This window comes from Oncorhynchus clarkii, chromosome 22, assembly GCF_045791955.1.
Source record: "Oncorhynchus clarkii lewisi isolate Uvic-CL-2024 chromosome 22, UVic_Ocla_1.0, whole genome shotgun sequence".
Taxonomy (NCBI): domain Eukaryota; kingdom Metazoa; phylum Chordata; class Actinopteri; order Salmoniformes; family Salmonidae; genus Oncorhynchus; species Oncorhynchus clarkii.
In genome coordinates this window covers 37,225,112-37,250,250 of record NC_092168.1, presented here as the reverse complement: position 1 = coordinate 37,250,250, position 25,139 = coordinate 37,225,112, and the positions used below count along the sequence as shown (strand labels likewise).

Here is a 25,139-nt window from a genome sequence, read left to right as displayed (position 1 = left end):
TTTCTCCCCAATTTCGTGGTATCCAATTGTTGTAGTAGCTACTATCTTGTCTCAGCGCTACAACTAACCCGGATGACGCTAGGCCAATTTACGACAGAGCCTGGGCGCGAACCCAGGGACTCTGATGGCACAGCTGGCACTGCAGTACAGCGCCCTTAACCACTGCGCCACCCGGGAGGCCCTACGAAAACTATGTTGATTTAAATCTTTACATAGAGGGGAAGGTAGAAGTGCTTTAAATGCCCTGCACTTCAAAGGAAATGACTGCATAATACAGCCGGATGAAGACAATGATTTGTCAGGACTCATAAATTGGTAATCTTGCCGAGTCCATGCCCTTTAAAAGCAGGACACCACGGTTGCTGTGGACAGTGTAAAAATAACATTGATTATGTCTGTATTAGTCACAAATAGGCCTAGATGGCAACAGACTTCCCCTCACTTGCATTCAAATTTAAAGTGCTGTCCAAATGAGTTACAATTCCTCTTCAAATACCTACGACTTCTTCTGCATTCAACCTTACACTTCCTGATTTATATTTATTAGGGATCCTCTTTATCTGCTGCCAAGGCACAAGGGGGATTTTTTATATGAAACGCAGAAATGCACTACTCCGGTTTGCCTCAGGTGTAGTAGATTATGGATTGGTATGGTATCCATTTGGAATCATTTCTATTGCGCTGATACAGACACTACATTTAATGGTACTTTATACATACAGTAAAGGAGTCAAGAAACCTCTAAGAAACTTTACAGTGCCTTCAGAAAGTATTCACACCCCTTGGCTTGGACATTTAGGGCAAGACTTGATCATTGCTAGACAGCCATTTTCAACAACCAACTTAACAGAGCTTGAAGAATGTGGAAATAGTAAACTACTTGGTTATGCACACACCATTAGCAAAATGAGGATCTGTTTAATGTTGTATATTTAGTTACATTACATTGATTGCAAAAGTATGTCATTAGAAACAGCCAGGGGCGCAACTTTGGTTTTAGAAGTGGGGGGAGACTTTTTTTATTCAGTCGGATAAACACCCTACCCGAATGCTCGGAGGCATCTGCATGGTCCTAAAGCACACCGTTAACACATTTTGTATCACATTCCAGTGATTCAACTGGGGTGGGGGGGGGGGGGGGGGTAAAAATGCATCATACGCAGTGAAAGTTGCACCCCTGGAAACAGCCAACATCAAATAAAACATTTAAGTCCTAGATGTCATACTGGAGGCTAACTTAGATCACAAAGGTCAAGTACCACAGTCTGCTAAGATGTACAGGCTAATAGAAAACATGTTGGCCATTGTTGATGACAAATCTTAAGGGTTGGATTAGTGCAGTAGTGCCCAGATATACATGTAGTTTGTTGCCAGATGTTCATAATACTTGGTTCCATGTTTATACTCTCCACTCATGCAATGACTATCTCTAGTCTGACTGACACTGGCCACTCCACCCCCCTCAAAAAAACGAACATCGTTGGCACAATCCCTTAACTCATCATTAAATTAAACAATGTTTCTAGGAAGTTTACTGACATTGTCCTCAGTAATTTCTGCTTCTGACATTGTAATCCAAAAGCTATGCAAAATAAATGGTGCATTGGAAAATACATGGCAAAAGAAAAGCATTGAGTATTTTTGGAAGTAACCATTTCTGCTACAATATGAGTAACTCGTCTAGCTCCTCTCCTACTCTGGCCTTTAGAGTAATACCCTGAAACATCGGGATGACAGATGGCTCACAGGTAAATTAAACCCTTTCCAGCAGTGGCTGCTGTTACCACCACTGCACCAGGAGGTCTGGCAGATGATACGGAGATGATAAGGTTGGCCTCCCAGTGATGAAAACAGTGGGATAACACCACCACATTACATTTGCCATGCCAAACTCAGCTTTCAAGCAATATAATATTCATGAAGCCTGCAACAAAGTACATGGAAGTAACAGGTGTGACATGATCATACACATTATTTTGAATAAATTATTCTCAAAATCAATAAAACAAATCTTTACGAGCCAAGAGATTTAATAACATACGATACTGGGGTGGCAGGTAGCCTAACGGTTAAGAGCATTGGGTCAGTAACCAAAATGTCGCTGGTTTGAATCCCCGAGCCGACTAGGTATAAAGAAAAAAGTGGATATGCCCTTTAGGAAGGCACTTAACACTAATTTCTCCTGTATTCACTCTGGATAAGAGCGTCTAAATGACTTCAATTATACATGTCTGTGACGCCAGAGATTCAATTTAAGTCAGAAACCCCTGTTCAGACTCCTGATAGTTACCCCAAACATATTCATATGAATATTATTAGCCAATTATTTGGCTGTAGTGGCACCACCCATTAATCCTATTGGGCCGTATCACTTTGAGGCCACGCTAAAGTGAGCTCAGCATCCAACGGGATTGAGGCAGGGCCAGGCTGGCCCACAGTCCTGAGCTGTGGTGGGGAAGAAACATGATAAAGAGAGCAGGAGCAGAGTCACTTCTTTGCTCCGTAGCCTTAGACATGGTTGTTGTTGGTGGTTGGTTGTAAATTAGTATATTTGTTGGGTTTTGTCAGATACTGAAGTTGTTTATTTCTTATTGTTTTGACTGTAAGTCTCCTGGTTGTAGTTTTTGTCAGACGTTGTAGTCCGGAGCTTTGCCCTGCGGCTGCCTCAGTCTGATCTGTAGTGTCATGAAGGCCCCTACAGTCACATGGAAGAGGATCTGCCACACGTTCCTCAGTTCATAAAGGTACATGTTGGACAGACAGATTAGGGCGAAGGCCAGGAACGACTTACTGTTCCTCCACACAGAGAAGTACGCAAACAGGGAACACTAAAGAGAGGGAGAGAAAGGGAGAGATGGAGTAAGAGACAGACACCGGGAAAAAGAGAAGAGTCAACTTCTGTGAGAACAATAGAGCTACTTCATTGTACTGAAAATCCCTTGCAGGAGACCAATCTTTCTTTGCTTTCAAACTATGTCCAATATTTCACCTTTATTCAAGGATGCCCCAATTATTTAGTGCAAGCTTAAATCAACTACCAGCAATAAAATGACAAGCCCTATTCTGCAACCAATGTAATACATATTATTTGCACTTTTCAATGTACAATTATGTGTAAACTGTAGCTAGACTCAGACGAACACTAACAACCCCGTCTGTACAGTGAGAGTTGTGATGCAGAGTGCAGGGTTGTTTTTAATTTATTTAACTAGGCAAGTCAGTTAACAAATTCTTATTTACAACGACGGCCTACCCCGGCCAAAACCTAACGACCTTGTGCCAATTGTGCACCACCCTATGGGACTTCCAATCACGGCCGGTTGTAATACAGCCTGGAATCGAACCAGAGTCTGTAGTGACTCCTCTAGCACTGAAAAGCAATGGCTTAGACCGCTGCGTCACTCGGAAGCCCCACCTCACTCATCACAGTGACTGCCAGAAGGAGACAAGGCAGCTCTTGCTCGCTATGACTTACCTGATACAGACAGGCTGCTGTGCCCAGGAAAAAGGCAATCACGTAATTAAAGTCTTCGTCGTCGTTCTGCCGGCAAACCAACGGGGGATGAAGACGAGGGAGAGAAGATAGCGAGGTCAATGTACAGCAGTAGGTAGGCTTGAAACAAGGCTTGGTGAAACTGGTTGGACAAGAAAGCCAACAAAAGCAATGGACAAAAACAGCCTCTGAAAAGCAATAATAAGCATACCCAATAAGATAAATACCAGGTGTTACAAACTGTTCATATGAAAAGGCTTGGATTAGTTATAGCTACAGGGGGTCACTTTGGACTTTCCCACTGAATTAAATAGAGTAATGTATCTATCGCTCTGGCGTTACCTGTATGGTGCTCTCTATAGCATGAACCCCTCGGAGTAGATTGAGGCCTCCACAGAGGATGCTCAGCACACAGGAGACGATGCCAGGTAGAGTCACAGGATCAAGCTGTTGGCTGGGAGCTGGGCGGAGAAGGGAACTGTTAAGAGCCAGCAGAAATGATCTGGCCAATGAGCAATAGACACATTAAGAGACTATACAGACTGAGAGAAACAGCTACGTTGTGATTCTGAAGGACATCACAACACAGACTCAGTGCCAGAGGCTGCCATGACCTAAGGTAGGGTGCCAAGTAAGATCTTGCAGCTAAATTCTTATAAATATGATGAATAGCTACAGAGCAGGATTAGGTTCAGGGTATAGACATGGTCAACCACTGCACTATGCCATCATGTGCAATCTTAGAATTCTCCTAACATTTGAAGAGAAACCACTGACTAAATACCAAAATGACAACATTTTGATGATCATCCCTTCACAGTGAGTGACAGGAAAGTGAATATGAATGCAGTGGTTCTTGAGGGAGACAGAGGAGCTGTGGTGACCCAGGGCACAATCATTTAGCTGGGATTACTGAGGTGTGAAGGTACCAACAGAGAGGTGGTGGGCCGGTCTCAGTCAGGGATCACTAATGGAGGGGCCACACACACACACGACAGCTGCATGCCAAGGTGTCCTTCAAAGAGCTGACCCTATAGGGCTTTCAAGTGACTAACTTTGGTTCTGTTCCAAACATGTTCCCAACCAAGCTGTCCATGAGGTATGGAATGGATGGAAGCCATTTTCAACATGTGCTAACGTGACAGAAGGAGAAGTCTACAGTAAAGGCTTAGGTGAACAGGAAAAGGGAGGATTAGAATGAGGTGGATGGAATGCAAATAAAATCAATTTGTCATTCAGTACACAGTGAAGTGATTATGTTAAAGCTTAAGTAAAGAGCCTTACACGTTTACTGTGTGTGAAAACACAAAAGGCAGGTAGGCACTTTGAAAAACACCTCAATGTGCATAAATTAGCGCATGAGTTTGTCAACGTATGGCTGAATGTGAAAGACTAAGCTGTGTAATAGACAACTCAACTTTAACTACAGTTGCAGGCACTAAAAAAATATGTTTGTTAAAACCCTGTAGAGCGGTACAGGTTGATGAGAAAATATCATAACCTAACTAAAGCGTCTTAGGGTTAGGCCCCTTTTTTCTCAATTTCCGCCTGAATGACGTGCCCAAAGTAAACTGCCTGTTGCTCAGGCCCTGAAGCCAGGATATGCATATAATTGGTACAATTGGAAAGAAAACACTTTGAAGATTGTAGAAATGTTTAAATAATGTAGGAGTAGAACACAATAGATATGGTAGGAGAAAATCCAACGAAAAACCCAACCAGAATTTTTTTGGGGAGAGAGACCATGCTTTTACATTTGCTAGTATAAGGGCATACTCAATTCTAGCTCCCAGGATGCAATTCCGATAGACTGCTGACACCCTGTGGAAGCTATGTTCAAGGTTTCAGGCTTGTAACTTCCAAAACGAATAAGAAATAACTGTTTTAGTACAGGGACAGAGTCTTGGAAATTTGTGTTTGCGGGTGCCATGAATAAAGGACGAATCTTCTAAAATCCTATTGAACATACTTGTTTCCGTAAGAAATATTATAGTTTGATTACATTTTAGGGTATTTGAGGAGTAGATAGAAATGTATTTTGACTTGTTGAAACAAAGTTTAGGGGTAGATTTTCGGATTCCTTTCTTTATGTTGAACGAGTGGATTACTCAAATCGTTGGTGCCAACTAAACAGACCTTTTGGGATATAAAGAAGGATTTTATCCAACAAAACGACATGTTATAGCTGGGACACTTTGGATGACAAATCAGAGGAAGATTTTCAAAAGTGAATATTTAAAAATCGCCATTTGTTAATTTATGAAACCTGTGCCGGTGGAAAAATATTTTGATGTGTGGCGCCGTCCTCAAACAATCGCATGGCATGTTTTTGCTGTAATAGCTACTGTAAATCAGACAGTGCAGTTAGATTAACACAAATATAAGCTTTAAACCAATATAAGACACTTGTATGTACCTAAATGTTTAATATCCATAATTTTTATGATTATTTATTTGAATTGAGCACCCTCCAGTTTCACCCGGAAGTTGTCCCGCTAGTGGGACGCCTAGCCCTAAGAAGTTTTCCCACAACTATCCTGTGTGTGTCTGTGTGGGGTACCTACTTATGCCCTTGTACTTGGAGGGGGTGTGGTATGAGAAGCCATTGATAGATCCTAGGTCCTCAGGGGACAGCTGGTAGGGCGGTCGAAGTTTGATCTCTGTTTGCATGTCGGCCAGGTTGATCTTAGTGGACAGAGAGCGGGGGCTGTTGAAGCGCTGCTTCGTCTTCTGGATGAAGTTGTCTGGATGAGGCCGCAACACAAGTATGAAGGGTGTGAGAATAGAGAAGTCTATCATGAAAATACAACCTAGGAATTGTATATTCCTGCTGGTACAGTATAAACATGCTCTAAAATGTTTGGGCATGATAGTGGTTTGGTTAGTTTCCTGAGACCACCCATACGCAAAAATAATAAGTGTCTTCTAAATGGAATATAATATATTTTTGAAAGCGTCAAACCAGGGAAACCTAGCCTGGTCCCAGATCTGTTTGTGCAGTCTAGTCTTGTCAACACTACAGTCAAGGTCACGCCAGGAGTAGGCAGAAAAGTACAAACAGATCTGGGACCAGGCTAAGGGAAACCCTGTGTTTCTAAAGTAAGACAATGCATGGGTTTGTTGGGAAAACAAGAGAGACTCACCCAACTCGATGAAGGAGTATGGCCTCACAGCGCTGTTAACACGCTTGGCGTCGTACGTGACAATGAACTCCCTTTGCAGCTCATCCAGGAAACAGAAGGCCAGGACGTTGGGGTAGGTCTCTGTACAAACCATCAGATAACCCACACCCAGAGAGCAGGTGAAACTGAAACACAGAGTGAGCAAGAATACATTGGACTATTATTTCCTGCAATTACAATGCTGAACAGTGGGAAGCACAGTGAGTTCAGTAGTATTCATAAACAAAACCATGAGATGTCCCTGCATATGTTATTCAGGATCAAAATTATATTTGGAGATATAACAAAACAACTGGCATTATAATAGCTATGCAAGATTACCAAGAAATACCATTTAAGATTACACAAAAAAGGAACCTCGCCAGAGGTGTTTCCAACCAATCCATCGAAAATAATTCACAGAAATGTTAACAGGTGGCTTGAATAAAGGCTGGTTTGCAGTGTGCTAAGAGATGCCAGTATCGGTCTCTTAGTTTCTTTACAGGAAGATTAAAACAAGCATTAAATGGGGAGGGGGAACAGCTAGCTCACTCTTTTCCCTCTGCTTATGAAGTATGGGTGCTGAATTATGGTCATTTGGAGAGTGCCAGGGGGGGAGGGACAAAAATCATAGCATCCACTCAACTGGAGCTCAGCAGAGCCCCTCGAAGGGCCAATACATCGGAGTTAAGCATTGCCCAAAAAGAGCTTTAAATCAGATTACCCAGTGACTTAACTGCTGTCTGGCATGTCCTCAGTCTCTTTCCTTCACAGTGAGGCCGATGTTGGGCCTTGATTAAAGGACCTCATGATAACAAATGAGGCTTCAGACTGTAGAGTGGATGGCCAACCAACCCTGCTCCTAGAGGGAGGAATGTGTGCGTGCACACACACACACACACACACATTTCTCATTCAAGCCAATATCTGCTGTCTAATGGTGGTTTCAAGACAACTGGGAACTAGTTCAAATTGTGCCGTCATCGATCTTCAGGTCGGAAAGTAAGATTTCTAGGTAGATTCCAGAGTTTCCAACTCGGAATTCCATCATTCAAAATGATGTCTTAGTCGGTGCTCGTTTTTGTCCGATCTAAAAATGGTTGGAGGCCGGCGCCTTTGAACACGGCATTAATGGGACCAAGTGACTAATAACCCATGTCCATGTGAACAGATGGATTTTGGACCAAGTGACTAATAACCCATGTCCATGTGAACAGGTGGATTTTGGACCAAGTGACTAATAACCCATGTCCATGTGAACAGGTGGATTTTGGACCAAGTGACTAATAACCCATGTCCATGTGAACAGGTGGATTTTGGACCAAGTGACTAATAACCCATGTCCATGTGAACAGGTGGATTTTGGACCAAGTGACTAATAACCCATGTCCATGTGAACAGGTGGATTTTGGACCAAGTGACTAATAACCCATGTCCATGTGAACAGGTGGATTTTGGACCAAGTGACTAATAACCCATGTCCATGTGAACAGGTGGATTTTGGACCAAGTGACTAATAACCCATGTCCATGTGAACAGGTGGATTTTGGACCAAGTGACTAATAACCCATGTCCATGTGAACAGGTGGATTTTGGACCAAGTGACTAATAACCCATGTCCATGTGAACAGGTGGATTTTGGACCAAGTGACTAATAACCCATGTCCATGTGAACAGGTGGATTTTGGACCAAGTGACTAATAACCCATGTCCATGTGAACAGGTGGATTTTGGACCAAGTGACTAATAACCCATGTCCATGTGAACAGGTGGATTTTGGACCAAGTGACTAATAACCCATGTCCATGTGAACAGGTGGATTTTGGACCAAGTGACTAATAACCCATGTCCATGTGAACAGGTGGATTTTGGACCAAGTGACTAATAACCCATGTCCATGTGAACAGATGGATTTTGGACCAAGTGACTAATAACCCATGTCCATGTGAACAGGTGGATTTTGGACCAAGTGACTAATAACCCATGTCCATGTGAACAGGTGGATTTTGTAATGCCGCAGTTGTGTTTCTTGAAACAGTTTGGTCAATTACAATTGGCGGGCTGTCACAAAACTCATTAGGGGAATTGGAGCATTTCAGGAAAGAGCTTTAATAGATATTCACAAAACAAGGAAAAGTGTTGTGACATCAGCAATAGGACAGAATCAAGGTGACCGTTTTACCGACACATCGGCAGTCATGACCACAGAAAAATTCCACACTACCGTTGAGTTACGGTAATCTCCTCTTATGCACTCTGGACATGTGTTGGTTGGGGTCTCTAAAGTGATGACTCATTCAAAACGCCCGTATGCATATTAGAGCCTATACATACACCTAGGCTTATGAGCTCAAGTCTGCAAAACAAACCAAAAAACTACTACAATTCTGATTGTGTGAGGCCTCCCGAGTTGCGCAGTGGTCTAAGGCACTGCATCGTAGTTGCTAGCTGTGCCACAAGAGATCCTGGTTCGAGTCCAGGCTCATGGGGCGGCACACAATTGGCCCAGCGTCGTCCGGGTTAGGGGAGGGTTTGGCTGGCAGAGATGTCCTTGTCCCATCACGCTCTAGTGACTGTGGCAGGCTGGGTGCATACACACTGGTACGGTCGCCAGGTGTACGGTTTTTACGCCAACACATTGGTGCGGCTGGCTTCCGGGTTAAGCGGGCAGTGTCAAGAAGCAGTGCGGCTTGGTTGGGTCATGTTTTGGAGGACGCATGGCTCTCGACCTTCGCCTCTCCTTATGGGAGTCGCAGCGATGAGACAAGACATTTGGATATCACAAAATTGGGGAGAAAATTATGATTGTGCCTACTACATATTACACCTGGCAAAAAAAAAAAAAAAAAAACTGATTTAAGATGTCTTTGGTACATAATTGTTCTAGCCTATACTACACAACTTAACACATTTTAGTAATCGGCTTTGAACGTGGACTGTTATTATGCATACTGGATGGACTGGTTACCTTATGCTACACTCCAAAATGTCTATCCACAAGTCTGGGAGAGAACATATAGCCATTGGCAATGCTGTTGGTTCATTGATTGTGCAGGGCAGTTACCCTACAAATTATAGTGAATTTCTATTTGATTGTGCAGGGCAGTTACCCTACAGATTATAGTGAATTTCTATTTGATTGTGCAGGGCAGTTACCCTACAGATGATAGTGAATTTCTATTTGATTGTGCAGGGCAGTTACCCTACAGATGATAGTGAATTTCTATTTGATTGTGCAGGGCAGTTACCCTACAGATGATAGTGAATTTCTATTTGATTGTGCAGGGCAGTTACCCTACAGATGATAGTGAATTTCTATTTGATTGTGCAGGGCAGTTACCCTACAGATGATAGTGAATTTCTATTTGATTGTGAATAGTCTTAATAGGGCACTTTTAATATTTTCATAATTAAATTGGGTGACATTACCTTTAGCTAGAGAATCTCACCACCATGCGTTTCCATCTCTTCCTCTATTCCTTTCTCCAGCGCGCAGAGGGGCTGTCAACAGTTTAGTGAAATATGTTTCGGTGCAGATGTCACTTGAAATGAAGCATTGGGCAGCTGTAGGAACAGGGTTGGAGAGTCCATGGCATACAGAGTTTGGGTGAAATATCACCTGTTGTATGCAGGCTCTCGCTGCGCTCCTCAAACAGTGGCTGATGCGTGGAGTGAAATAAGTATTCTTATATTTATCAGCTGCTCATATTAAGCACATGCGCCGCTATAAAAACAAACTAGTCTACCTGGCATCATTGAAAAGCGGACCGGAGGGGAAAACGAGCCACCTCCATTCGCTATTCCAGTGTATACGGATATATGTCTTTCTCCCCTTGCCCATTTCATAATGGGACAGTCTAAATCAAAACTCATTTCACATTTTAGTAAAGACTACATTGAGAATAGTCTGATGGGTGAAAATATGATCACTTGATGATCTGTGCTGTGCCGCCTGAGGCAAGGAACGTGTAAGCTTTCTTTTTGCTACTTTCTCAAATCATCAACAGCCGATAGTTGCATCATATAGCCCATATATGTTTTGATTTAAGACATTCTAAGGTTTGTATAATTTACGACTAAAGTTGCCAAATAACTAAATCTAGCGTAGAGGACTTGTTCCAAATAATCTTTTACGCTCAACATAGCCACGTCATATGCACACATTGGAATGGGAAAAAATATCCTTTCTATTTTATACAGCTAAGTTAAATTATATTCTTCTTACTATAGAATGACACGGGACTTAAAGCATATCTTGTCTGCAAAATGAACAAGCCTACAGCCTATGGCATGGAGCATAGCCAGAAAACACAGTAGTCCAAGTCATGTTCTTCAGACCTGCCTACAAAAACAATTATGGATTTATTGTGATGTGTGTATTAAATTGATTTAAATGTAGCCGTTCCAAATGATGATGTGTGTGTGGAGGTCTGGAGATGCTAAACGTGTTTGTTAAAACCTCTTGAAGCTAGGGGGAACTATTTTTATGTTTGGAAAAATAACGTTCCCAAAGTAAACAGCCTATTTCTCAGGACCAGATGCTAGAATATGCATATAACTGACAGATTAAGATAGAAAACTCTAAAGTTTCCAAAACTGTCAAAATATTGTCTGTGAGTATAACAGAACTGATATTGCAGGCGAAACCCTGAGAAAAATCAAACCAGGAAGTGGCTTCTATTTTGAAAACTCCATGTTCCATAGCCTCCCATTGCTCCATTTAAAGGGATATTAACCAGATTCCTTTTCCTATCGCTTCCTCAAGGTGTCAGTCTTCAGACAGTTTCAGGCTTTTATTTTGAAAAAATGAGCCAGAACTATAACATCGCGTCAAGTGGTCACATTAGTTTTGCTCGCGCAACAGAATTTGGAAGCTATTGTTTTTCCCTCTCCTACTGTGAAAGACATTTGCAGTTGATATATTATCGATTATATATTTTAAAAACCTGAGGATTGATTATAAAAAAACGTTTGACATGTTTCTGTGGACATGATTTCATGAATGGACTGAAACCTTGCAGTAGGATGTGACTTCTCTATTTCTTTTTGCATAGGGATAACTACTGGGTGCTTTGTGAAGATGCTTGTGTCTCAACAAACTCATCTGCAATAATTGCAGCTTTATCAAGAGTGAGATCCTTGTGCTCATAAAAGTAGAGGGGAAGGCAATTTTTTTGAACTGCTCGAGAAGTAGGAGTGTCTTCAAATCCTCAAGGTCCTTGACCTCTTGAGAACCACAGCAGCGATCAAAAGACATGCTTGTTCCCCAGCGAACTCATCATGGCGTTGCGATTGTGTCTTTTGTAATTTACGGAACTATTGTCAGTATGCCTCTGGGACCAACTCATAAGCCCAAAGTATAGCAGCTAGAACAGTGTCAATCGGAACTCTGGTCGGGAAATAAAGCGGCGTACACTTTGAGCCTTACCCACAAGGACACCAAATATCTCAGCCCTTTTGGGATGTGGGAATCCCCTCAAACAAAGTAATGCATACATCCACCTCTTTTTCATCAAAAAGGCAGTACAACCAGGTGATCCGACCAAGATCAAATTCTGTTGAGGGAGCAAGATGGGCCAGACTGGATTCGGAGTGCTTCCAGCTCTTTCAATCGAATGGCATGCACACGTTCTTATTGTTCTAGTCTAGCTGCACATTCTTGTTGTTTGGCTGCATGCTCATCTCGTCTTTCCCTGTGCTCTAACTCATTTATGTTCCTCCAATCTCTCCTCACGTTCACTTTCCTTTTCCTTGTGCTCAAGTTCTAATTTCCGTTCCTCCAATTTCACCTTAATTTCTAACTCCCTCAGCTGCACGTCTCCGGGATGTACTCTACCACCCGTAGGACCCATTTCATCAACATCTCCAGATGGATTTCCTCCTCCACCAAAGCAGTACCGATCAACTGCCTACTGCTTTTGGATTGCCAGATACCAGTTTGATATAATGCTGTGCAATGTTGAGCGGATTAGCCTTCATAAATGTATCTAGCATCTCCCATGTAGGGTTTATTACAAATGCTTTCAACTTAAGAGTCCATGGCCGGAGGCTCCCGGGTGGCGCAGTGGTTAAGGGCGCTGTACTGCAGCGCCAGCTGTTCCACCAGAGACTCTGGGGACGCACCATTGGCCTAGTGTCGTCCGGGTTATGCCGGTAGGGATATCCTTGTCTCATCGCGCACCAGCGAATCCTGTGGCGGGCCGGGCGCAGTGCGCACTAACCAAGGTTGCCAGGTGCACGGTGTTGTTTCCTCCGACACATTGGTGCGGCTGGCTTCCGGGTTGGATGCGCGCTGTGTTAAGAAGCAGTGTGGCTTGGTTGGGTTTATCGGAGGACGCATGACTTTCAACCTTCGTCTCTCCTGAGCCCGTACGGGAGTTGTAGCAATGAGACAAGATAGTAGCTACTAACATTTGGATACCACGAAATTGGGGAGAAAAAGGGGGTAAAATTAAATAAATAATAATTTAAAAAAAAATGTAATAAAAAAAAAAAAAAAGAGTCCATGGCCCTTTTTACATTTTTATTAGCCTGTGTGTTTATACAACTTTCAAAATGATTCCACCAATCTTACAAGGTGGATGTCAGTGACAAACTACCACAAAAGTGTATTTTGAACACTCAAATATTTGGGCACAGCAAAGCTTCAGAGTAGGTGACTAGAGTGACTTCCATACTCATGGGAAACACGAGATCCAATTTTGTTACATTCCCCAGGAAGATCCCCCCCCCCAAAAAAAAAAAAAAATGTTGCTCAAACTAAGTCCACTGAAAGTTACATAGCAACAACAACTGGGACCTAAAAGACACGCACCATGAAAATTTGCCTAAGAAGCAAACCAAAATAAAAACCCACCAAAACAGACAGGAAACATTACAAAAAGGTGACAACACAAAAGCAGATAAAGGTTTGTTTGTTAGAAATAGGGATAGCCAACTAAAAGGTGTTAACCCCCAGCATCTATCAAGACAACTAGAGCACTGGGCCAGCCCCTCATAAATAGCACCAAGGCCAGCACAGGTGAAACACCTTAACACTAATGAGATGGCAACCAGCACAGGTGTAACACATACTGACTAACGAGGTCACCAATCGGTGCAGTCTATGTGCTAACAAGCTATACGTACTCAAGTCCAACCTCAAAACATAAATGGAAAAACCAAGCCCTATACCACCCTTTATGATTATGATTCAGTTAAATTATACTTAGCATGTTAGCAGATAGCACAATGACTGGAAGTCTATGGGTAACGCTAGTTAGCAACTGGCCTAGCACTAGTTAGCAAAACCTCCTGAAGTATCCCATTAAGTGTGACTTGCAACTTACTTGATATTGTACTGTCCAGCCTTCAGAGTGCATCGGTCAGGGAACTGGCTGAGTTTCTTAGACAGTGCTTTGACTTGCTTCTTGGTTTCCTGAAGGCCTTTGTCCTGCTCGTAGTCTGTGGAGGCAGACAGGGGTAGACCGTCCACCACCCGCACCACAGAGGCAAACAAGACCATTGACATCATACAGCTGGCTAGCTCTACACACTCACTGGAAACCTAAAAGAAAAAATGGAACATGTTCATAGAGCATGATATTTGTGAATTCATTAGCATTCTGATAAAATAGGCCTAGTTTAAACAGAATTGCCAGCATATCAATATTACCATAGCTATATCTAATTCACATTATTTTGGGTAGCCTTGTGTAACACTAGAATAGATCATAATAAATGGGACAACTGAAGTTAGTGCAGGACTAATCTTTGTCTGCCACGGTTCGGTACCTTGGATAGCAGTTTTTCAAAGTGCTAATAGCATGCCCTTGGTCATGAATCTCAGTTCCATTACACTGCAGTCATTGGAAGAAGAAGTCTTCTGTATGGGGGAGTTTTGTTAAAACTCGTGCGTTTTCAATGTTTACTAAAATAAAACTTATACAATGAATAACCTGAGACTCATTGGCCTTGGCTCGTTTTCTGTGAAGAACATGTAAATAATACCCCCTTACATATTCATATTACATATGTGGTTTAGAAGGTACTAAAAGTGTGCATGTAGGTAAAAATTAAACAAAAGGTTTGCTGTGTGCCGTCACTCTGTCTTCTTCCTCCCTGGGCCTGCTGTTCCAACATAAACGACAAGAACCTGTCTCTTGCTTTTCTCGCACTCTTTACCCGTTGTAGTGTGAGAAACTACACAACGTCTTGACGGGAGCCTGTACAATGTTATTACGATACATTGTAAAAAAAAAGTAATACTAACCCAGACAGGTGCACATTGAGAAGGACACATAAAACAGCTTTGCGTGTGTGGCTCCTTAACACAATCAGTATGGCAACAATCTCTGCTCAGAGGGCCTTAGAAATCATTTTTGCACACAGAGAAGCTAACATGGAAGGAACATCTTCCACTTTGGAATGAGGATCATGTTTGTCAATTCAGAATCTAACAGGGAGTTGGAAGAAGAGGATGAGATTGACCCTCAGCCAGCCCCAGGACCAGCCCGTCAGCAGCCAGCCCCAGGACCAGGACCAGTCCATCAGCAGGGGGATAAACATGTTTGTAAAACATTTTTTCCCAAGGAATGACCCACCCTTCATGACTGCCAATGTGATAAGGATGCAACCAGGGCCAACGTGGATGGCGGTTACTCATGTGCAGGACATAAAATCCTCTTTGAACAGTTCATGCCAGACACTATGCAGAAAATCTTTCTTGACTGCACTAATTTGGAGGGAAGGTGCGTTTTTGGAGAGCGATGGAAGGAAATGGACCAAACTCATTTACATGAATACTTTGGGGTTCTTATCCTTGCTGGCGTTTTCAGATCCAATGGGAAATCCACAGAATCCCTGTGGGATGCAGACACTGGCAGAGATTTTTTCAGTGCAACAACGCCTCTGGGAAAACTTCCATATTATTTCCAGGATTATCGGCTTCAATAACCGAGACACCAGACCAGCTAGGCAGCAAAGACAAGCTAGCTGAAAATCAGGTCCGTGTGGGACAAGTGGGTGGTTGCGTCCCACATGGCCAATAGCCAGGGAAAATGCAGAGCGCCAAATTCAAATACATTTCTATAAAAATCTAACACATGCAAGATAGCAAATTAAAAGCTACACTCGTTGTGAATCCAGCCAACATGTCAGATTTCAAAAAGGCTTTTCGGCGAAAGCACAAGATGCTGTTATCGGATGATAGCACAACAGTAAACAATGAGAATAGCATATTTCAACTCTGCAGGCGCAACACAAAAGGCAGAAATAATATATAAATCATGCCTTACCTTTGATGAGCTTCTTTTGTTGGCACTCCAATATGTCCCATAAACATCACAAAATGGTGCTTTTGTTCGATTAATTCCGTCGATATAGCCAAAACGTCTATTTATTTGGCGTGTTTGATCCAGAAAAACACTGCTTCCAAATTACGCAACGTCGCTAAAAAATCTCAAAAGTTACCTGTAAAACTTGGCCAAAACATTTCAAACAGCTTTTGTAATACAACTTTTAGGTATTTCTAAACGTATATAAATCGATCAAATTGAAGACAGATCATCATGTGTTCAATACAGGAGCAAAACAAACTGACGCTTCTAGTAGCAAAACAAACGGACTTTTCTGGTTACGCGCCTCTATCAAAAAGGTACACATGAAGTGACGTTCGTTCTGAGCTATGGTACTTCTTCATTACACAAAGGAAAAACCTCAACCAATTTCTACAAACTGGTGACATCCAGTGGAAGCGGTAGAAACTGCAGGAAAGTATATTAGAATTCTGGATTCCCCATGAAAACATATTGAAGAGACAACATCTGAATGGTTTGTCCTTGGGGTTTCGCCTGCTAAATAAGTTCTGTTAGACAGAGATGACTCAAACAGTTTTAGAAACTTCAGAGTGTTTTCTATCCAATACTAATATGCATATATTAGGATCTGGGACAGAGTAGGAGGCAGTTCAGTTTGGGCACGCTATTTATCCAAAAGTGAAAATGCTGCCCCCTACCCCAAAAAGGTTAACCTGTTTTATAACACTGGTCCCAGCGTTACTGTTGATGAACAGCATATGCCATTTAGGGGCCGCTGCCCCATCAGAGCCCCTGAGATGAACCAAGGGTTGTCCTGGACGTGACACAGGGACTCCGTGGGCACAACATCACATGATAGCTTTTTTTTACTTCACACAAGCTGGGACAGGAGCTCCTCAAGAGGAAGCTGACGATGGTAAGAACAGTACTAAAAAAATAAGCCAGGGCTCCCACTTCTGCTGTTGAATACAGAGAAGAGGCCTACCAATTCCTCCAAATTTGAGTTCATGGCAGACACATCCCTAGTGTCCTATGTGCCAAAGGAAGGCAAAAATGTGGTACTCATGAGTACGCTGCATAGGGATGGGAGAATCTGTGGGCAGGAGTGTCAATTACAATTCCACAAAAGGGGTGGACAATTTAGGCAAGCTGGTTACTGGCTATAGCTGCAAAAGAAGAACCCTACGCTGGATATTTATCAACATCTTGGTTCGTCATCTGGATGGCGTTGAACCCAGATTGGAACAGAGAGAAGCTCCAGAGGAGACGGCTCTTTTTCGAGAATCTGGGAAAGGCATTGGTAAGACCTCAAATTCAGAGGCTGCAACATATTCCAAGGACCCCAGCTTCTGCAGCCATCATGAGTAGCATTCAGGAGGATGCTGGTGCCCCATCCACTCGAACCAACACCTCCAAAACCAGAAGTGTGAGTGATGTTGTTGCACGTGTGTGCCTGATTCTCCTACCCTGGCCTGCTGTAACTATATATCCAAGTGAGATAAGTAAAAAATTCCTGAACTAAGTTCTCATCATTCTACATTGCAGCCGGTAGCAACGAGAAATGCTGCGATGTGTGTGGACCCAAGGACAGGAAGACAAAATTCAGCAAAAAAAAAAGAAACGTCCTCTAGAGGTCGACCGACTATGATTTTTCAACGCCAATACCGATTAATCGGACAATTTTTAAAAATGTATTTGTAATAATGATAATTACAACAACTGAATGAACACTTATTTTAACTTAATATAATACATCAATAAAATCAATTTAGCCTCAAATAAATAATGAAACATGTTCAATTTGGTTTAAATAATGCAAAAACAAAGTGTTAGAAAGTAAAAGTGCAATATGTGCCATGTAAGAAAGCTAACGTTTCAGTTCCTTGCTCAGAACATGAGAACATATGAAAGCTGGTGGTTCCTTTTAACATGAGTCTTCAATATTCCCAGGTAAGAAGTTTTAGGTTGTAGTTATAGGACTATTTCTCTCTATACTATTTGTATTTCATATACCTTTGACTATTGGATGTTCTTATAGGCAGTGTATCTTCCGTCCCTCTCCTCGCTCCTCCCTGGGCTCGAACCAGCAACACAACGACAACAGCCCCCATCAAAGCAGCGTTACCCATGCAGAGCAAGGGGAACAACTACTAGAAGGCTTAGAGCGAGTGACGTTTGAAATGCTATTAGCGCGCGCTAACTAGCTAGCCATTTCACTTCGGTTACACTAGCTTCATCTCGGGAGTTGATAGGCTTGAAGTCATAAACAGTGCAATGCTTGACGAACAATGAAGAGCTGCTGGCAAAACGCACAAAAGTGCTGTTTGAATGAATGTTTACAAGCCTGCTTCTGCCTACCACCGCTCAGTCAGATACTTAGATACTTGTATGCAACGCAGGACACGCTAGTCAATATCTAGTAATATCAACAACCATGTGCAGTTAACAAGTGATTATGATTTATTGTTTTTTTTATAAGATACGTTTAATGCTAGCTAGCAACTTACCTTGGCTTACTGCATTCGTGTAACAGGCAGTCTGTAACGTTCTTTGCTTCACGGAAACATGGCTCACTCGAGACAGGCTATCAGAGTCGGTACAGAATTGTATCAGCATATCGATTGCGCAACCAGGGCTGGTAAAACCCTGGATCATTGTTATTCTAACTACCGCGACGCATATAAGACCCTCCCCCGCCCTCCTTTCGGAAAAGCTGACCACGACTCCATTTTGTTGCTCCCAGCCTACAGACAGAAACTAAAACACAAAGCTCCCGCGCTCAGGTCTGTTCAACGCTGGTCCGACCAATCTGATTCCACGCTTCAATCACTCAACGTCAACAAAACTAAGGAGATGATTGTGGACTTCAGGAAACAGCAGAGGGAACACCCCCCTATCCACATCGATGGAACAGTAGTGGAGAGGGTAGCAAGTTTTAAGTTCCTCGGCATACACATCACGGACAAACTGAAGTGGTCCACTCACACAGACAGCGTCGTGAAGAAGGCGCAGCAGTGCCTCTTCAACCTCAGGAGGCTGAAGAAATTCAGCTTGTCACCAAAAGCATTCAAAACTTCTACAGATGCACAAGCGAGAGCATCCTGTCGGGCTGTATCACCGCCTGGTACGGCAACTGCTCCGCCCACAACCGTAAGGCTCTCCAGAGGGTAGTGAGGTCTGCACAACACATCACCGGGGGCAAACTACCTGCCCTCCAGGACACCTACACCACCCGATGTCACAGGAAGGCCATAAAGATCATCAAGGACAACAACCACCCGAGCCACTGCCTGTTCACCCCGCTATCATCCAGAAGGCGAGGTCAGTACAGGTGCATCAAAGCAATGACCGAGAGACTGAAAAACAGCTTCTATCTCAAGGCTATCAGACTGTTAAACAGCCATCACTAACATTGAGTGGCTGCTGCCAACACACTGACTCAACTCCAGCCACTTTAATAATGGGAATTGATGGAAAAAAATATCACTAGCCACTTTAAACAATGCTACTTAATATGTCTACATACCCTACATTACTCATCGCATATGTACAGTGCCTTGCGAAAGTATTCGGCCCCCTTGAACTTTGCGACCTTTTGCCACATTTCAGGCTTCAAACATAAAGATATAAAACTGTATTTTTTTGTGAAGAATCAACAACAAGTGGGACACAATCATGAAGTGGAACGACATTTATTGGATATTTCAAACTTTTTTAACAAATCAAAAACTGAAAAATTGGGCGTGCAAAATTATTCAGCCCCTTTACTTTCAGTGCAGCAAACTCTCTCCAGAAGTTCAGTGAGGATCTCTGAATGATCCAATGTTGACCTAAATGACTAATAATGATAAATACAATCCACCTGTGTGTAATCAAGTCTCCGTATAAATGCACCTGCACTGTGATAGTCTCAGAGGTCCGTTAAAAGCGCAGAGAGCATCATGAAGAACAAGGAACACACCAGGCAGGTCCGAGATACTGTTGTGAAGAAGTTTAAAGCCGGATTTGGATACAAAAAGATTTCCCAAGCTTTAAACATCCCAAGGAGCACTGTGCAAGCGATAATATTGAAATGGAAGGAGTATCAGACCACTGCAAATCTACCAAGACCTGGCCATCCCTCTAAACTTTCAGCTCATACAAGGAGAAGACTGATCAGAGATGCAGCCAAGAGGCCCATGATCACTCTGGTTGAACTGCAGAGATCTACAGCTGAGGTGGGAGACTCTGTCCATAGGACAACAATCAGTCGTATATTGCACAAATCTGGCCTTTATGGAAGAGTGGCAAGAAGAAAGCCATTTCTTAAAGATATCCATAAAAAGTGTTGTTTAAAGTTTGCCACAAGCCACCTGGGAGACACACCAAACATGTGGAAGAAGGTGCTCTGGTCAGATGAAACCAAAATTGAAGTTTTTGGCAACATTGCAAAACGTTATGTTTGGCGTAAAAGCAACACAGCTCATCACCCTGAACACACCATCCCCACTGTCAAACATGGTGGTGGCAGCATCATGGTTTGGGCCTGCTTTTCTTCAGCAGGGACAGGGAAGATGGTTAAAATTGATGGGAAGATGGATGGAGCCAAATACAGGACCATTCTGGAAGAAAACCTGATGGTAGTCTGCAAAAGACCTGAGACTGGGATGGAGATTTGTCTTCCAACAAGACAATGATCCAAAACATAAAGCAAAATCTACAATGGAATGGTTCAAAAATAAACATATCCAGGTGTTAGAATGGCCAAGTCAAAGTCCAGACCTGAATCCAATCGAGAATCTGTGGAAAGAACTGAAAACTGCTGTTCACAAATGCTCTCCATCCAACCTCACTGAGCTCGAGCTGTTTTGCAAGGAGGAATGGGAAAAAATGTCAGTCTCTCGATGTGCAAAACTGATAGAGACATACCCCAAGCGACTTACAGCTGTAATCGCAGCAAAAGGTGGCGCTACAAAGTATTAACTTAAGGGGGCTGAATCATTTTGCACGCCCAATTTTTCAGTTTTTGATTTGTTAAAAAAGTTTGAAATATCCAATAAATGTCGTTCCACTTCATGATTGTGTCCCACTTGTTGTTGATTCTTCACAAAAAAAATAGTTTTATATCTTTATGTTTGAAGCCTGAAATGTGGCAAAAGGTCGCAAAGTTCAAGGGGGCCGAATACTTTCGCAAGGCACTGTATATACTGTACTCGATACCATCTACTGCATCTTGCCTATTCCGTTCTGCACCATCACTCATTCATTTATCTTTATGTACATGTTCTTTATCCCTTTACACTTGTGTGTATAAGTTTGTAGTTGTGGAATTGTTAGGTTAGCTTACTCGTTGGTCATTACTGCATTGTAGGAACTAGAAGCACAAGCATTTCGCTACACTTGCATTAACATCTGCTAACCACGTGTATGTGACAAATAAAATGTGTATATATACACAGTGTGTGCAAATGAAGTAGGATAAGGGAGGTTAAGGCAATAAATGGGCCATAGTGGCATTTTTGTTTTTACAATATAGCAATTAAAACACTGGAGTGATAGATGTGCAAGTAGATATAGTGGGATATAAAGGAGCAAAATAAATAAATAACAGTATGGGGATGAGGTAGTTGGATGGGCTATGTACAGGTGCAGTAATCTGTGAGCTGCTCTGATAGCTGGTGCTTACAGATAGTGAGGGGGTTAGGAGTCTCCGGCGATTTTGGGGGTGACCAGTGAAATATACCTGCTGGGGTGCGTACTACGGGTGGGTGCTGCTATGGTGACCAGTGAGCTGAGAAGTCTTTTCTCGGTAAAGCCTCGCCTTATAGATGACCTGGAGCCAGTGGGTTTGGCGACAAATATGAAGCGAGGGCCAGCCAACAAGAGCATGGGGAGTAGTCGGTCGCAGTGGGGAGTAGTCGGTCGCAGTGGGGAGTAGTCGGTCGCAGTGGGGAGTAGTATATGGGGCTTTGGTGACAAAATGGATTGCACTGTGATAGACTGCATCCAATTTGCTGGGTAGAGCGTTGGAGGCTATTTTGTAAATTACGTCACCAAAGTCAGGGATCGGTAGGATAGTAAGTTTTACGAGGGTGTTTGGCAGCATGAGTGAAGGAGGTTTTGTTGCGGAATAGGAAGCCGATTCTAGATATCATTTTGGATTGGAGATGCTTAATGTGAGTCTGGAAGGAGAGTTTATAATCTAACCAGACACCTAGGTATTTGTAGTTGTCCACATATTCTATGACAGAACCGTCCAGAGTATTGATGCTGGACGGGCAGGCAGGTAGCGATCGGTTGAAGAGCATGCATTTGGTTTTACTTGCATTTAAGAGCAGTTGGAGGCCATGGAAGGAAGAGTTGTAATGGCATTGAAGCACGTCTGGAGGTTAGTTAACGCAGTGTCCAAAGAAGGGCCAGAAGTATACAGAATGGTGTCGTCTGCGTAGAGGTGGATCAGAGAATCACCAGCAGCAAGAGCGACATCATTGATGTATACAGAGAAGAGAGACTGAGAAGTAGTTGGTGAACCAGGCGAGGCAGAAATTTAAGAAACCAAGGATGCTGAGACTGCCAATAAGAATGTGGTGATTGACAGAGTCGAAAGCCTTGGCCAGGTCGATGAATACAGCTACACAGTATTGTCTCTTATCGATGAAAAATGCTTATTGAAATCCTCAATTATCGTGGATTTATCGGTGGTGACAGTGTTTCCTAGCCTCAGTGCAGTGGGCAGCTGGGAGGAGGTGCTCTTATTCTCCATGGACTTTAGTGTCCCAGAACTTTTTGGAGTTTGTGCTACAGGATGCAAATTTCTGTTTGAAAAAGCTAGCCTTTGCTTTCCTAACTGCCTGTGTATTTTGGTTCCTGACTTCCCTGAAAATTATCATATCGCGGGGGCTATTCGATGCTAATGCAGTACGCCAAAGGATGTTTTGTGCTGGTCAAGGGCAGTCAGGTCTGGAGTGAACCATGGGCTATATCTGTCCTTGGTTCTACTTTTTTTTTTTTAAATGGCCATGCTTATTTAAGATGGTGAGGAAAACACTTTTAAAGGACAACCAGGCATCCTCTGACGGAATGAGGTCAATATCCTTCCAGGACACCCGGGCCAGGTCGATTAGAAAGGCCTACTCGCTGAAGTGTTTTAGGGAGCGTTTGACAGTGATGAGGGGTGGTCGTTTGACCGCAATTGTTTATGGTTCATTGAACAAGCATGGGAAACAGTGTTTAAACCCTTTACACTGAAGATCTGTGAAGTTATTTGGATTTTTTTTAAAATTATCTTTGAAAGACAGGGTATTTCAGCAACACAGACGCTCGTTGGCGCGCGCGAGCAGTGTGGGTTCAATAATTGAATAACGTGGAATTCTAAATTTATTTTGCGACGCTCGGGCACGCGACGTGTCAGGTCTGGTCAGCATGTTAGACCTCTGCGCCACTCGGGAGCGGTTTTGGAAGCATAAGGAACTCCTTACCTTTCATTTCAGCGATAAATAATTTTCAAAAAACAAAGAGGTTAATTTAAATTGATACACACCTAACGTTACATATGGTTAAGGAGTAACTGTAGGCTTCAAGAGTACAGATTGGGCTACTTAATACGCCTCGCGAAAAATGTGCCCTCTCCAAGCCCCTGGATAGTAAGCTAACTGGCTACATTTGTCTTGAGTGAGCCTGCATTTGTCTCTCCATTGTTTACCAGGATATGGTACATGCATAAGAGATTGATAGCTCAGAAACTGAACTAAAGCTAGCTAGGTTGATCAGCAGAATGCTGGCCAAATCATTTGTCGAGGATGGTGCAAAATGTGATAGCAAGTTAGCAAACATCACTAGCTAGTTATCTTAACGTTACATTTAATAGTAGGACTACTCAGTTATTAAATGGGAATGCATAGCCATCTTTATCCATGTCGCATAATATCAATTAAAAAAGGGGCCACCTTTTTTAGCTAGCTACTCTCCTTTTGCTCTCTCCTAGTACTGTAAGCTAGCAAGCTACTGCACTCTAGCTAACATTAACTAGCTGTCAAGAGCAAAACTAACATGGCTTTCCAAACAAACAACATTAATTGTTATTTTGTGAGCTAACCTGAAAAGATGCGTGTGTTAATGCAACACTCACCGCAAAGTAGTTTATTTCTTGTAACGTAGCATCACCGGGCACCGTTTTTATTTGCCTACAATCTGTTGTGGCGCAAACGTACACGCAGGACAGATGCCGCGTTCGATATTAGTCGGAACTAGGAAGTTCCATATTGCTAACAGGATAGTTATACACGTGCCGCGTGTAACCAGTTAGGAAGTTGGACATTTCGAGTTCCGACGGGGACATGAATGCGTTAAGGAACTCGTATGTTTACGTGTTTGACGGAACGTCTCGCTGTGCATTATGGGTAGTGCCAACGTGATGCGTGCGCAGGTTGACATTTATTGGGATGAGTCTGGTCTTGGAGGATGCACTGAGAGAATTCCGCTAGATTGTCCAGCTGCAAATTCGGCTTTATTGTAAACATATGAAAACAAGTGTATTTGTCTTAAAATTAAGGTTATGCACTAAGGTTAGCAGTGTGGTTAGTGGTTTAAAATAATATTTTCTGACTTTGTGGCTGTGCCAGCTAGTGACCACTCTGCAGAGCTGCCTCTAGAACAAGATTCGTGACAAAAACGCTAAACTGAAGCGTGAATGCATTCTCATCAGCACCACCTTAACACCAGCAAGAAATGGATGATTATTATGGATACCACAGCATATTGGAAAATAATGTCACTTTCATTCAATAACAGTCAGATATATACACTACTCAAAAAAATAAAGGGAACACTAAAATAACACATCCTAGATCTGAATGAATGAAATATTCGTATTAAATACTTTTTTCTTTACATAGTTGAATGTGCTGACAACAAAATCACACCAATTATCAATGGAAATCAAATTTATCAACCCATGGAGGTCTGGATTTGGAGTCACACTCAAAATTAAAGTGGAAAACCACACTACAGGCTGATCCAACTTTGATGTAATGTCCTTAAAACAAGTCAAAATGAGTGTGTGTGGCCTCCACGTGCCTGTATGACCTCCGTACAACGCCTGGGCATGCTCCTGATGAAGTGGCGGAGGTGGCGGATGGTCTTCTGAGGGATCTCCTCCCAGACCTGGACTAAAGCATCCGCCAACTCCTGGACAGTCTGTGGTGCAACGTG

The 25,139-nt window shown here is 42.7% G+C and overlaps 1 protein-coding gene across 1 annotated transcript; it reads right to left on the bottom strand.

Annotated features, from left to right (window-relative positions):
• Window positions 1-898: 898 nt before the first annotated feature.
• Window positions 899-24,259, bottom strand: LOC139380843 (vesicle-trafficking protein SEC22a-like). Its single transcript, XM_071123943.1, has 7 exons — window positions 24,058-24,259; window positions 13,983-14,200; window positions 6,637-6,800; window positions 6,058-6,237; window positions 3,836-3,954; window positions 3,476-3,541; window positions 899-2,828 (listed from the first exon to the last, which is right to left on the bottom strand). Exons 2-7 carry the CDS (start codon window positions 14,165-14,167, stop codon window positions 2,628-2,630), a joined length of 915 nt encoding a protein of 304 aa, XP_070980044.1. The 5' UTR covers window positions 14,168-14,200; window positions 24,058-24,259; the 3' UTR covers window positions 899-2,627.
• Window positions 24,260-25,139: the final 880 nt, after the last annotated feature.